This window comes from Oreochromis niloticus, unplaced genomic scaffold, assembly GCF_001858045.2.
Source record: "Oreochromis niloticus isolate F11D_XX unplaced genomic scaffold, O_niloticus_UMD_NMBU tig00000486_pilon, whole genome shotgun sequence".
Taxonomy (NCBI): Eukaryota; Metazoa; Chordata; class Actinopteri; order Cichliformes; family Cichlidae; genus Oreochromis; species Oreochromis niloticus.
The window spans coordinates 18,932-34,517 of NW_020327179.1; the positions used below are offsets into that span (position 1 = coordinate 18,932).

The 15,586-nt window shown below is 42.2% G+C and overlaps 1 protein-coding gene across 1 annotated transcript in view; it reads right to left on the reverse strand.

Annotated features, from left to right (window-relative positions):
* The window catches only part of LOC109196891 (butyrophilin-like protein 2), a gene marked incomplete at its 3' end in the record, with an annotated part of 29,164 nt that extends 14,548 nt beyond the window's left edge, over positions 1–14,616 (reverse strand). Inside the window, exons 1-3 of the mRNA XM_019351422.2 lie at positions 14,481–14,616; positions 8,155–8,487; positions 7,683–7,784 (exon numbers count right to left, since the gene is read on the reverse strand). Of these exons, the coding sequence (XP_019206967.2) occupies positions 7,683–7,784; positions 8,155–8,487; positions 14,481–14,508 (463 nt within the window). The remainder of the gene's footprint in view (positions 1–7,682; positions 7,785–8,154; positions 8,488–14,480) is intronic.
* Between the last annotated feature and the right edge of the window lie 970 nt (positions 14,617–15,586).

Sequence of the window (15,586 nt, forward strand, 5' to 3'; positions counted from 1 at the left end):
GTTATCAGGACCTGGAGCTTTGCGTGTACTGATTTTGGCAAGGGATCTCCACACACTGTCTGGGGATTTGTTCACCACAGTCTGCAGAGTGGGCTTGTAGTCTGTGATGGTTTGTATTCCTTGCCACTGCCTCCAAGTATCTCTGCTGTCGCTGAAGCTTTGCTGTAGCTGATGCCACGTGACAGGTTTGCCCTTGCTGTTCTTTGGCTCACCTAATTCCCGGCTCTGAAGGCTTGCATTTTTCAACCTTAGGAGCATTTAAACCTGACCTGTGAGCCATGGTTTCTGATTGGCCCGGACAGTGATAGTCCTGGTGTCACGACCTGCAGGATCGGCAAGGTGCTGATCAGAATCTCTCCACTCCTAGCCCTCCTTCTCTTCTCTTTTTCCCTCTCTCTCCCCCTCTCTCCTTCTCTCCCCTGTTTTGCCGGAACTCATGGCGGCTTCACGCCCTCGGTCCACGCCTTCCTGGATTGGGAACACCTGGGCCTCATCAGACCAGCTGGTATATTAGAAGGAGGAGATCAGCTGTTCAACGCTGGATTGTTGTGAAGGCTCTAGTCAGTACACGTCTAGCTCAAGTTTCCTGTGCCTCAGTCTCAGAGACTTAACGAGTGTTTCTTTGTTCCTAGATTCCCCGGACCCGTCCCCGTGTTTCCCCGTGTGGAGTGTGGAAGGAGTGACTGGTCGCTAGCGGAGAAGAGAGAGGTTGAACTGAGCGTGTGTGTGATTTCCCTGTTTTCCCTGGAGCCCTGGACCCCTGCCCCTCACGTCTTGTACATAGCACTAACCCCGCACTGTCTGTACATACACTTGGTGAAGATCTGTAAATAAACCATCTCTGTTTAAACGCTACTCAGGAGTCCTGCGAGTGGATCCTCTAAGCAACCCGTGACACCTGGTCTCTGTGACATCATCGATGCATTTTGTGATGTAGGCAGTAACAGTTTCTGTATATTCCTGAAAGTCTGTGGTGTTGTCGTGTGTGGCAGCCTGTGGTGGAAAAGCAGTCTTGCAGTGCCTCTGAGGACTCTTCTGGTCACACCTGTACCTGCTTACGAACTGGTTTGGTGACTTTGACCAGGGGCCTGTGGGAACCCATGGCACACCTAGGTTTCTGCCTGTAGTACTGACCCTTATGCAAAATAGGTGGAATTAAGACACAGTTCCAAAAGCAAACACAGCTGATCAGTGCTGAGAGTGGTTCTGTTGCTGAGGTAGGGGTGATCCTGTAATCTCTTATGAACTACCTCCAATGCTTCTATGACTGGGATGCAAGTGAAGACAGATGAAACATCTCTCTCTCACTGTACATGTACTGTTTATAAAATTAGGGAAACATAACCTGCACAAACAAAATAATTTGCAGGACAAATGTTTGACATCAATTTTGTTCGATTTGAAGAAGGTAGGGGGGCCAACTTCACTCACATGTGTTTATAAGGTTGGGGAAACCTGCAGTCAGCTGAAACTGAAGAAGTCACTTGGATGAGTGACGAAACGTTTCTCCAACTGAAAATGTCCAGATGAACAGAATCAACCTTTTGGGATTTACTTACCTGGATGATTAAGCACGCATCACGACGTTATTTTATTAAAATTTTTAAAATGATAGCAGCACAAACAAAAATTTTTGCAGCACAAACCAGCACAAACGTTTGACATCAATTTTGTTTGATTCCATTAATGTGGGGGGGCTGGTTGACCTCTGTTGACCTCTAGAAATTTTTGTTAATATCTTTAAAATGATAGCGGCACAAACGAAAATTTTTGCAGCACAAACCAGCACAAACGTAGCACAGTTGATTGACACCCATTTTGTTTGATTTGGGTAATGTGGGGGGGCTGGTTGACCTTTTGATCTTTACATTTTCATTAATATCTTTAAAACAGAAGCAGCACAAATGACAATTTTAGCAGCACAAACCAGCACAAACATAGCACAACTGATTGACACCAATTTTGTTTGATTCCATTAATATGGGGGGGCTGGTTGACCTTTGATGACCTGTAGAAATTTTTATTAATATCTTTAAAATGATAGCAGCACAAACGAAAATTTTTGCAGCACAAACCAGCACAAACGTAGCACAAACGTTTGATACCACTTTTGTTGGATTTGTGTAATGTGGGGGGGCTGGTTGACCTCTGATGACCTCTAGAAATTTTTATTAATATCTTTAAAATGATAGCAGCACAAACGAAAATTTTTGCAGCACAAACCAGCACAAACGTAGCACAAACGTTTGATACCACTTTTGTTGGATTTGTGTAATGTGGGGGGGCTGGTTGACCTCTGATGACCTCTAGAAATTTTTATTAATATCTTTAAAATGATAGCAGCACAAACGAAAATTTTTGCAGCACAAACCAGCACAAACGTAGCACAAACGTTTGACATCAATTTTGTTTGATTTGGGTAATGTGGGGGGGCTGGTTGACCTTTTGACCTTTACATTTTCATTAATATCTTTAAAACAGAAGCAGCACAAACAACAATTTTTGCAGCACAAACCAGCACAAACGTAGCACAGTTGATTGACACCCATTTTGTTTGATTTAATTAATGTGGGGGGGCTGGTTGACCTCTGATGACCTCTAAAATTTTTTATTAATATCTTTAAAATGATAGTAGCACAAACGAAAATTTTTGCAGCACAAACCAGCACAAACGTAGCACAAACGTTTGATACCACTTTTGTTGGATTTGAAGAAGGTGGGGGGGCCAACTTCACTCACGTGCCCGGTTCTCCTTGCAACAGAGAGAACAAATGTGGCCGAAGGTTGGATCTGATATGATGCGAACAGGAGACCGGTCTAAAAAGATTTAAAGGTAGGCACAAACCTGTTCAGAGAAAAAGCAAATTTGTGCATATTGGATGAATTCTAAATTATCTGTTCGCTGAGTTGATGATCTTAACGATTAAATTGGCTCAGTAGTGGTAAAACTGAAGTCTTGAGAATAAAGTAAAGCTTTGAAGTAAGGATAATGAAACTTTGAAAACAACAGTACTGATTTAAAAGGTTACATGGTATTTCATGGTAAAAGAGAAAAGAGACCAATGTGTGTTTAGGATAACACAGGATCATAGGTTATTGGTCATTTTATGGTTTAATAAGTGTCATTTTCAAGTCCAGCGGTGGAAACGGCCCCCCTATTGGAGATGTCCAATAGGAGCTCCGACGTGAGAATATTCCTGGTTAAGCTACCAGCCAAGACTTGGGACCTAGCTAATTATCAGAGGATCATTTTGTGGGACACTTATTTTGTCAGTAGAAAGAGTAATTTCGGACGTGGAAGTCCGACAAAAGGACGCCTTGAGTTGGGCACTCAGGATTTCAGAGAATCGAGTCAGTTGTGATCTTGAGTTTCAATGGTAAATTGATTTTGAAGGAAAATCAATTTTCACTGTGTTGAAGTAATTCTGATGATATTACTGGATGCACTGTGATACAAGTGAAGAATCAGTTGTGTATGTGTGGATATACAATTGTGTTGATATTGATGGATCCGTTGCGGTCCATGTGAAGAAACAAGACTGGGTCTGTTGATATATTTTTCATGAATGTTACTGGATCCGCGGAGGTCCATTTGATGAAGTTCTTGGGCAGATAAATGACAGAAACAGTTTTTGGATTTTGTGGAGAATTTTGAAGCACTGAGGTTGAATTTTCTCTGTGCTTGGTGCGCTGTGAGGACTTATATCACAGTTATAAGTCCAAAGTTTTTTGCCCTGGAGGCCAAGAGTTGTGTGTAGAGAAGAGCATGACTTAGAAAAGGGCATTTATGGTCATATTTTGTCTAATTTGGGGAGAATTGTCCCCTGTGTGTTTATTTCTCTTCTCTTTTAAGAGGACATACGCAGTTACTGGGTGCGGTCTACTTCCCCTTTCTGATTCTAAACAGCATGTTTGATGAAAATAGTCTATCACAAGCATGTTTTGGGTGATTCTTAGTGTGTGAATGTTGTGAGTACTGGATTTGAGTGATTCTGTGTGATTGTAGCAAAATAATAAATAAGTAATAATAACATTATGTCAAGCAGGAAGTGAACCAGCAAGTCTGAATATAGCTTGTGAGCTTGTGAGAGACGTTGCAACATGAAAACAGAGGAATTAGAGACTGAATGTTACAAATAGAAAAGAGGTCATGAAGATTAGACAGCATCTTGAGCATGTGAGTCTGATTATCATCTTGTCCAAGTTGCTTAGTGTGTAGTAGTTTTTAGAATAGTGAATTAGAAGTGCTCTTGTACAGATTGATCAAAAGAAGTGATTACTGTAGAAAGAAATAAAATAATTCAATAAGGTGGTAATGTTTAAACATGCATTTCTCTTGTCACGGCAACTTCTTGAGAGATGACTCAGTATGCAAATTAGTTGAATGACTGGGGACAGGAAAAGAAAAAAGAGGAACTTAGGTTTCCTGTTTAACTGTATGCGTGAAGCTTGCACTGTAAGAGACACTGTGACTGTGTGGCTTTTAACAAGATTTTCTGTGTATTGAGCAGGTGAAATTATTGTCAGGACCCTGAAGAACTTGTGGCAAAACCTTTGTGTTTAAGATTTTTGGGGTTGTTGTTGTAGTGATGGGTTGATTGTGTCGGTTAGGTTTGGGTTGTCTTCTTATTTTAATAGAGGGAGTTTTATTAAACATGGACATGTATTAGAGGGGCCCATTATTTTTGTAACAGTGCACTTAGAGAAAACCTGTCAGGTGATTTTGTTTTGTGCTTTGATGAGCTAATAATCCGCTCTCTTTTCTCATTTTTGTTCTAAGCAGGCCTGCATGATTGAATTAACAGCACTGTAAAATTTCCGGGAGAACAAATATAAGGTGAGCTTTTCCAGATTACAACTGGCTGAGGAGAAGGCTACCTGTGGGAACCTGATCAGGTTGTAAGTCCCTGTCTAAAAGGATTGCAGTCAATCCAGTCCAAGAGCATAAAGAACGCTTTTCCTAAAAAACAAAACAAAATAAAACAAATGAATGAGCTCATGTTGCTGACAGTGGAGAATCTGATTATTTGCGCAGGAGTCTCCACTATCAGCAATATCTGTTGTGAATGCGTGTGAGTGAATGTGTGTGAATGGACTGTGACTGGACGGACGATGTGGACTAAAGGTTGGACCGACTGGACACTGAGATAAAGACTGGACTAAGGATAGAATGAATAAATGTGGACAAACAATTTACCATGCCGGTAAGAGAAAGGGGATGCTTTGCTTTGCTTTGTTTTGCTTTTGGCCGGAGCAGGAGGAGGAGAGAGAACGGAGGGGAGACTGAAGGTTCACATAAGAATGTGGAGCTGAAGACTTAATCTTTTGGCTGCTAATTTTGGGTCGCTGATGTTTGCTTTAAAAAAGAAAAATGTCTGTTTTATTGACTGGGGTTAGATTATGGTATTACATTATATTGTTGGGAAAATGCCAAATGCTAAAGGGGAGAAAATTTTTGATATAACTCATGTTACCATTAACTGAAGAAACACATGACTTTAAGTTTTCTTTCTTATAACACAGATTGGATCATAAGTGGGGAAAACTGAGTATGAAATGTGAACCACAGGTTAACACACAGGTTTTGTTTCTAGGAAGTTCCAAGGATGCAGGCTCTGGATGGAGCCAGGAGTTCGAAAAGATTTGACATGATGATTAAATTGATTTTATCCCTTAAACACAGGTTTGCAGGCCCGGAGCAAATATACCTGAGAGGAGGATGGCTGAGATGTTTGGAGAAATAATATGACTAACCTTTTTTCTTTTGATTTCCTAAGCTCTGGTGAAGCATTTTCAGTTTGTGACACACAGGAAAGGAAAGGAGAGTTCGTCCGTTAGTCGAACCTCGGATACAGGAGGAACAATGCGGTTTTCGTCCTGGTCGCGGAACACTGGACCAGCTCTTTATCCTCTCGAGGATACTTGAGGGTGCATGGGAGTTTGCCCAACCAGTCTACATGTGTTTTGTGGACTTGGAGAAGGCATTCGACCGTGTCCCTCGGGGTGTCCTGTGGGAGGTGTTGCGGGAGTATGGGGTGTCTGGCCCACTGCTACGGGCCATTCGATCCCTATACAACCGTTGTAAGAGTTTGGTTCGCATTGCCGGCAATAAGTCGGACTCGTTTCCGGTGGGTGATGGGCTCCGCCAGGGCTGCCCTTTATCACCGATTCTGTTCATAATTTTTATGGACAGGATTTCTAGGCGCAGCCAAGTGGCGGAGGGCTTTCACTTCGGTGGCCTCAGAATCTCATCTCTGCTTTTTGCGGATGATGTGGTCCTGATGGCTTCATCGGGTGGGGGCCTCCAGCTCGCACTGGAACGGTTCGCAGCCGAGTGTGAAGCAGCGGGAATGAGGATCAGCACCTCCAAATCTGAGGCCATGGTTCTCAGCCGGAAAAGGGTGGAGTGCCCACTCCGGGTCGGGGATGAGTTCCTGCCCCAAGTGGAGGAGTTTAAGTATCTCGGGGTCTTGTTCGCGAGTGATGGGAGAAGGGAGCCGGAGATCGACAGACGGATTGGTGCTGCGGCTGCAGTGATGCGGACGCTGCACCGGTCCGTCGTGGTGAAGAGGGAGCTGAGTGTAAAAGCGAAGCTCTCAATTTACCGGTCGATCTACGTCCCGACCCTCACCTATGGCCACGAGCTGTGGGTAGTGACCGAAAGAACAAGATCGCGGATACAAGCGGCAGATATGAGCTTCCTCCGAAGGGTGGCTGGCCTCTCCCTTAGAGATAGGGTGAGAAGTTCGGCCATCCGGGAGGAGCTCAGAGTAGAGCCGCTGCTCCTCCACATCGAAAGGAGCCAGTTGAGGTGGTTCGGGCATCTGACAAGGATGCCCCCTGGGCGCCTCCTGGGTGAGGTGTTCCGGGCATGTCCCACCGGGAGGAGGCCCCGGGGCAGACCCAGGACACGCTGGAGAGATTATATCTCTCGGCTGGCCTGGGAACGCCTTGGTGTTCCCCCGGATGAGCTGGAGGAGGTGGTGGGGAGAGGGAGGTCTGGGCTTCTCTGCTTAGGCTGCTGCCCCCGCGACCCGACCTCGGATAAAGCGGATGAGGATGGATGGATGGATGGATGGACACACAAGAGGTGTCAAAAGGGGGAATTTCAGGTTTAGTTTGAGATAAGGGGTTTTAGGATGATTTTATGACTGGTTGGGTGATTGATAATTTAGGTATGGTAAAACTTATGCATAAGTGATTGCTTATATGCTTAAGCTTAACTGATTGAAAATCTCTGACTTGGGTTGGATGTATTTTAGTAGAATAAGCGTTTATAATCATTTTTCATACACACATTGCAATTGTGCTCATAAAGAGTTGTTAAGCACTCACCCTTAAGAAGGTCATAAGTTTCGTTCAGTCACTGATGTTTGCTAAATGTAAAACTATTTACCAGTGTGGAGCATGATGTTTATCTGCTTAACTAAAGATTAGGTTAGATTATTGGGTCTTTACCTAAGAATATAAAGTGTCATGAGGTAACTGTTGTTGTGATTTGGCGTCATATAAACAAAACTGTATTGAATGCTTGAGGAAAAGTTGCTGTGAGCATACAGTGGTTTTTTTTTTTTTATAGCACACCAGCTAGAAAGTCCCTTTGTATAGGTGAACTCTAGTATAGTCTTAATCATTTTCAGTTATTTTTTTTAATAATAAATTTTTTTTGTTTGTTTTTTTACCTCTGTAGAGAAGTTTCCATGAACATACTCCAAGACCCACAATGGCAGCGACGGCCAGGAAAGCCGGGATCACCCAGGCCCCAGCTGGGAAAGTGTACGGCTCTGTGAGAGACCAAGAACAAAACAAGGTTTACATAAACACAATTATTCTGATCCAAAAAGAGACTGTCTCTTTTTTTCTCTCAGGTTAAAGAATGAAGTCAGCAGTATGGATTTCTTCAGTCAGTCAGAAAACACCTCCACCCAAACTGAAAGAGCAGTGAAGACACCTTCAGTCTGAATAACTCATGTAACAGGAAACTATCAAAGTCAAGTTTCAACTCTACTTTCACTTTTATGAAATGTCATCCTGTTTTAACAAACAGTTCCATCTTTTCAGCTGCTCCAATGACTGATTGACACTCTGAATGAGTCTGACCTTCAAATCATCCCAATCAGGCAGTTTCTGAGGATCATGTTCAGACAACCTGACCTTTGACCTGTAGCTGAACATCTGTCAGTGTGGGTTTCTCTCCCGTCACTCTGATGGTGCAGGTGTAGTTGCCGTTGTCAAAGGTGTGGGGTTTCCTCAGAGTGAGGCTGAAGTCTCCAGTCTGCAGAGTCTTCATGGATGTTCGGTCTCTGTAACACTGGTTTTGACCTGTCAGGTTGTCCTTTTTCTGCTGACGCTGGTGGATGGTTGGAGGATTGAGGTCGTAGCGGCTCCACACCACTGTGGTGTTTTCAGATGCACCATTAAACGGACAGGGCAGCAGGACTGACTCCGCCCCCTCGTACACCTCCACGATGAGAGCTTGTCGTGACACTGTGAGGACACAGAGACACAAACATGAATCAGATGTTTGTGTGACCTGTTAGTCACATGACCGCCTGAGATAACCTGCTGAAAAATATTTGATCAGTAAGAGAACCGTGAGGGAAAATGTGGAGAACTGAGAGAACTCTGGAACCTGCAGATACCCCGACACGACGCTCCGTCATGTGGAGGAGTTAACAGTCTTCTCTGCTCTTCTCAGAGTTCTTGTTTTTAATGTTTAACCACTGACCTGTATGTGCAGTGGGTTTTAGGGTGTGTTGCTGACCTTTGACCTGCAGATGTATTTCTCTGAGTGTCACGGGTTGCTCTGAGTATCCACACGCAGGACTCCGGAGTTACGTTTTAACAGAGACGGTTTTATTTACAAGTTCTTCACTAAGTGTATTTACAGGCAGTGCGAGGATCGTGCTATTTACAAGACGTGAGAGGCAGGGTTCCAGGTCTCCAGGGAAAACAGGGGAATAACACATGCATTCACTCCCACCTCCAACCAGCCACTCCTTCCACACTCCACACGGGGAAACACGGGGACGGGTCTGGGGAATCTAGGAACACAGAAACACACGTTAACTTCTGAAATGGCAGCACGGGAAACTTCGGCTAAAGATGACACCAGGGCCAACACAGTATGCGACATCTCGTGTGGATGACATCAAGTCCAGCTTCCAACCTGTGCCTAGTAGCCATAGATTCTGTAGATTTGTCCCCATGTTCTAATTAGATTATTTACCTGAATGTGTGGATATAACGGGTGTATTCAAAAGATCATTTATATTTCACCAAAGATTCATCCACTGGTGTTATTTTAAGTTGTCAGTCTTGTTTATGCACATGCCTATTTATATATATATCTATATCTATTAGTGCTGTCAGAGTTAATTTCGTTAAAATGACATTAACTCCATAACCGCAATAACGCACCAAATCTCCGTTAGCGAGTTAGTGCAGATAACCCCGTGCGCGGGGCTGCACGGTGTCAACGCATTAGCACGGTTAGCTCATAAAGGTTGTTGAGGTGTGCATGCAGACGCCCATCCATATGAAGTTGCTGTACTGAATTTGTTTTTATTTTGAACAGTTTTGAGAGAATAAACCTGCCTCAGCTGGCAAAGCGAGAGTCAACTGATGCAGGGAACACGGCAGAGTATCAGGGCAGACTGGCTACAGAACCATGACTAAAATTAATGATATATATATTATAAATATTAATATATTATAATATTATAGTATATATCCCTGCCACAGAATGGCAACCTCTTCCCTATAACAGCTGAGATAGCTTCCAGTCCAACTGCGACCCTGAATTGTATTAGCAGAAGAGAATGAATAGATTTTATGTTTTTAGCAATTTATCAACATCAAGATTCTCTAATCAGGTCTAAGCAAAGATGACACAGTAGTGGTTAGAACTGTTTCCTCATAGTAAGAAGGTCCTGGATTTGAATCTATTGGCCAGCTGGGACCTTTGTGTATAGAGTTTGTATTTTCCTCCTGTGCCTGCTGGGTTCTCACTGAGTATTTCAGCTACATTTGCCATCAAAGTAAGTATAAATAAATAATAATACAGCATTTTCAGTGCCATCCAACCAAGCTCAAAGAGATTGGAGTAGATTCCTCCTTTGTTTCCTGGATCACAAACGACAGAAAGGCCACAGTTTGTTTGGTAACTGTGTTTCTGGGACATTAATGAGCAGCACGGGGCTCCACAGGGGACGGTCTTGGATCCATTCCTTTTCACATTGTATACTTCAAATACAACTGTGAGTTCTCCCACATCCACGAATACTCGGAGGACACTGTCATTGTGGGGTATATAAGAAATGCACAAGAATCTGAATACAGTGATCTTGTGATGCCTTCAGCGACCGGAGTCACAAAAACTACCTCATATTAAACACCTGTAAGACAAAGAAAATGAAAGTAGATTTCCAAAGATCCAGGCCTCTTCTCCAGCCTGTGAAAGTTTGTGGGGTGCACATAGAGGTGGCAACAAATATAAATATCTACGTTTACACACTGATAACAAACTAGACGAACAGACGAACTATACAAAAAGGGCCAGAGCCTCTTTTTGTTAATAAAACTAAGATCTTTGCAGTAAAATACTGAAGATGTTCAGTCTGTGGTAGAAAGTGTGCTTCTTAATGTTGCAGTCTGCTGGGGAGGCAGCATAAGGTTAGGACAGTTCTCTCTGTAACTGGAGCCAGACTGGGCACACTGGGGGAGGTGGTGGAAAGATGCACACTGAAGATGTCAGAGGGCTCCTGAACATCTCTGATCCCCACTTTATGACATCTTTATGAGACAAGAAACCATCAGTACTGGAAGACTCCTCTATCTGTTGTAAAACTGAGAGATACAACAAATCATTCACACACCCAGGCGTTTCAACTTCCATATAAAAAGCAGATGAGCTGTTAATTTCACTCTGGGATCAATTTAGTTATTCTTATTCTAAAGCTGCTGTCTCTCAAACTGCTGTACAGTGCACCACATCTGGTGCTTTATAAAAGCTGTTACAGGCTCCACTGTTAGATTATATGTGATGATAACTGGGAATAAAGTATCTGAATTTCAGGAACGGGATAACTCCTTCCGGTTCTCATTTCCATCCCATTTTCAATTCTTTAACTTCACTTCTATTTAGCACATGGGGATCTGGCAGGCCCAGGAGCCACCGCCAGTCCCCTTTGAGGCCTTCCCCAAACCGCAGCTCAATTCATGTCCAAGCCATTCACCTTATCTATTAAAACACTGTCAAACCTAAAATGAGGACATGGGCCCAGTGAGTGAAATGTTGACATGAAAAAAGTGGAAACAGGAATTTTCCTTTTAACAGTATTCTGAGGTTATTTAAAGAGTGTCTCATGTTGGTCAATTCCGAAGGCTTTTACTTTGAAATCCAAAATAAGCGTGCCTTGATACTGACAGGGTACTACTAGAGAACTCAGGTGTGTCCGGTGGATCTCAGGTTAGTTAGTCTGTGGACAACAGCAGGTTTGGTTGTAATGGCGATACAAGACTTTAGAAATGTTCATCTTTAAATGTGGATGTTGTTAAATGTTTAATTTGTTATTATTTGTTAATATGGAGTAAATGTGTTAGTATTGGAACCACATTCACTGGCTTTTATTTTGAAGTCTGCTCTGTCAGATGACGTGATCATCATGGTGTGTTGTCCATGTTTAACTGGGCCTGAACAGTGCCCCGCCTGGGATGATCTGATATCCTCGTGTCGGTGTTGTTCCCACATCCACATAATAAATGTTGTTCCAGGTTCAACATGGCAAGTCACCAATCACATTGTTGTGACATCATACTTTTGCAAGCCAAGCCATTCATTCATTTATGAAATTACAATGTTGCAAGGACAATATATATAATGCTTACCGTTTATTAAAGAACAGTATCCTGAAATGCAAAGAATTCAAATTGCTGGATCGGCGGACAGCAGCGGTTTCTCGCAAGTTATGTAGTTTTTTTTAAGGCGTTTTTTTCCGAAGGCAAAAGTATGACGTCACAACAATGTGATTGGTCCCTTGCAATGTTGAACCTGGAACAACATTTATTATGATGATGTGGGATCAACACCGACATAAGTGTTACTCCCCTTGAGTCTTAATAAAGCTCAACTTGTTCTTTGCATTTTAACTGACATTTATTTCGGACAGGAGGATTCTTCGACATGTCTTAACTAGAGATGGACCGATCCGATATTAGGTATCGGTATCGGTCCGATACTGACGTAAATTACTGGATCGGATATCGGAGAGAAATAAAAAATGTAATCCGATCCATTAAATATCAAAAAAGCACCCCACAAAACTTGCGACATGGCGTAACTGGCCTCATAACCGTAGCACGTCGGAGCAGTATGCGTCACCTGATAGAGCAGCTGTGTGTATTTGTAGCCTCCCTAGCAATCCAGCATTTCATCTCCGAGGAAGTTATCCCAGAGAGAAGTAAAGCAAGTATGTAAGTTCATCTCTGAATGTTTGTAAAGCGTTCCTACGATAAGCTTAACAACCGATATATGGAGCGACTGCCTCTTCTCTCTCTCTCCCTCACCGTCCTTCCTGCTGCTACTTCAATCGTGAAACTTATTAATGATCAGCTGATCGGCTTTTCTGTCGCGAGTCGACGTCTCTCTTCTTTGTTTTTGGCCCACTTTGCACCAGAAAGAGGAAACCAGCGGCTGAACAACAGCAGCACCTTTCAGCTTGATAAGCTGTTGTTAGAATTTATTTAATATTACTTTCTACACCAGGATCCTTTTCTACGTAGCTGACGGCTGGTAACTGTGCAGGGGCGGATCTAGCAAAGTTTAGCCAGGGGGGCCGATAGGGCATTAACAGGGAAAAGGGGGCACAAAGACATACTTTTCTTTCTTATTCTCATTTAAAATGTCTAGCTTTTAATAAATAATTATCTGAATCTTACACCCAAAGTTTTAATCTGATGTAAAATGTATAGAAGTCCATTACTGTATATAGTAACTGTTAAGTCTAATATACCCTAGTAAGCTATAGTACTTTTTCCTTTGGGAAGGTACCATCTGTGCAGTCTGCAATTCTGTTGAAGAAAGATGTTGAATCTATTTAATTATTCTTGAAAAATAATTTATTTCTGTGCATTTTTTTTCACACTGCATCAAATTAAAGTTGATTACGTCGATTAAGCATCATGAGGTGGAGGGTGGGGGGTGGTTCCCTATTTTTTTTTGCTGGGAGTTTGCAACCCTATTAGTTAGGTTGCTTAATATTTCTGCTAAGTACTCTTTAAAATACCAGAATAGGAAGGATGGTGCAGGTTTAAGTTTATTAGATTGATCAGTATTGCTGAACTATGAAATATTTTGGATGCAGTGTATTTTTTACATACAGGTATAACAGAATAGCTTTAGTGTTGTTGTTTATTTAAACTTGAGTATGAACTTATACACAATGCAGCAAGAAATTTAAAAAACAGTTTTATTGATTAAAAAACACACTATATCGGATTCATATCGGTATCGGCAGATATCCAAATTTATGATATCGGTATCGGACATAAAAAAGTGGTATCGTGCCATCTCTAGTCTTAACATGTAATGATGTCCAACCACAGCCGATACAATCCCGTCAGAACTAAAAGGAAATACAAACTTAAATGAATATTCTTTATAAAACCCTTAAGCATTATATATGATGAAACATTCCAACAAAATGATCAATAAAGTACACATTACACCTCACACTGCGGTAATTGCACTTGAATATCACGCAACACTTGCATATTTACATACAACGATAATAAACAAAGTAGAACATTTACCTCATTGGCCTCACTCAAAGGGAATAAAACTTTCATCTTTACATCGTGGGGAGGTCCAAAAAAGGCACTCTTTCATTTATCTTTCTGTAGACCTGCAAACCTCGCGGCTTGTCTCTTAATTAGCTTCCTGAGTGCTACAGCCCCAAAAAAATGCCCTCCTAGCAACAACAGATGGAACTTTAGAAAAGGTTCCTATCTAATTGCACAATTAGCACAAATAACATATTTAAACATATAAATCTAATCAACGAAACATGAATTACTATTTATTTGTTATTTATAATTTCTTAATATTTCAACTTATTGTTTCAACCTTAACTATCTAATAAAATGAACTTGAATGCGAGAGTTGCCTATGACGGCAGCTACAACGAGGATATCAGACCGTGCCAGGCGCGAGCCTCCTGAGTCTCTGTGAGAAAATGCAGTGGTGTTCGTGTGTGCTGGGCTCAGAGCTGCTGCATCAGCAGCATTCTCCTCACTCTGCGGCAAGCAGCAGGCACACCTCACAAATGAAGGGCACAATTACTGCACGCAAACGGGCAACAGAAACACGATCGGTCCCCAAAATGTGCTGGCATGATGTAATTGATAAAATAATTAATTAGAAAAAAGCGTGTATCCGTGTGATGAGGCTCAAACTGCGTGTTAAACAAAGAGGTTCTTACCGCTGATTAGGAGCAGAAGCAGCAGCATCTTCACCCTCCTTTAAAGTCCCGTGAAACTCCTGCTCCTCCTCCAGCTGTGACTCTGACAGCAGGTTAGTGTCCGTGTGAGTCAGACGCTCAGTGATGCTGATGGTCTGTGTCAGCTGTTAACGTTTGTGGAGCTCACAAAAACATGAAGCTTCAGCTGCTCTGGCCTCCTCTCTGCTTCTGTTATCTACGCTCACCTGCCACTTTATTAGGTACATCTGCTCAGCCTGTTGGTGCTGTCTCAGTGTTACTGATGGGGCTGTTTGTCACTGGGTCACATGGTCACTGAATCTGGCACCTCACCATAACATATTCTATATACATTTACATTAGGATTGAACCACATGACCTGCTCACATCTCCACTGAGTCTCCTGATATTATTGATCTAATTATCAGTAATTAGGCTGGCATTGATCTGTACATTCAGCTGAAGACAAATTAAAAAATTATCTACAAACTTAATAAGAAATCTAAGAGATGCAGTTTTCAGTTCTTGGGTGCTGTTTTATTTCATGTTCATTATTGTTCTCATACACATGAACCACAGTTATAACACTCACAGCAGTGACTGAAGAGCATCCAGATTCTGCTGCATCTGTGGGAGCCTGCAGAGATCTCACACTGTGAGTGAGGACATCCAGCCAGAATAGAGCTCATTTCAGAGAAGATACTTGTTAACACAAGTTGTAAAGTTTGTGTGCTGTCTTCTGACTGTTTGTTTGTAATTGTTCTCTACCACAACATCCTGTTTACTAAATGTTTCAGGATAAATCTGAATTCATCATCATCATCACACAGTTTAGATAAAGCAGAAAGTAGTTTGAGTCCATCTGATCTCGGACAAGATTAGAAATTAAAGCATAAATAAACAGATCAAAAAAGAACAATAATGTGATTTAATTGTTTTGGTTCTTTGTGACTTTACTGTCAGCACAAACTCAGTTTTCCTTCTTCATGAACTCTCCACTGCAGCAGGTTTCTTCCTGTAGTCTCACAAACAGACAGCAGGGTGGAGGTGATGTGAGGGTGGAGGCGTGCTGCTGAGTCCAGCTGCTCATAGATCAGCTCTGTGGAAAG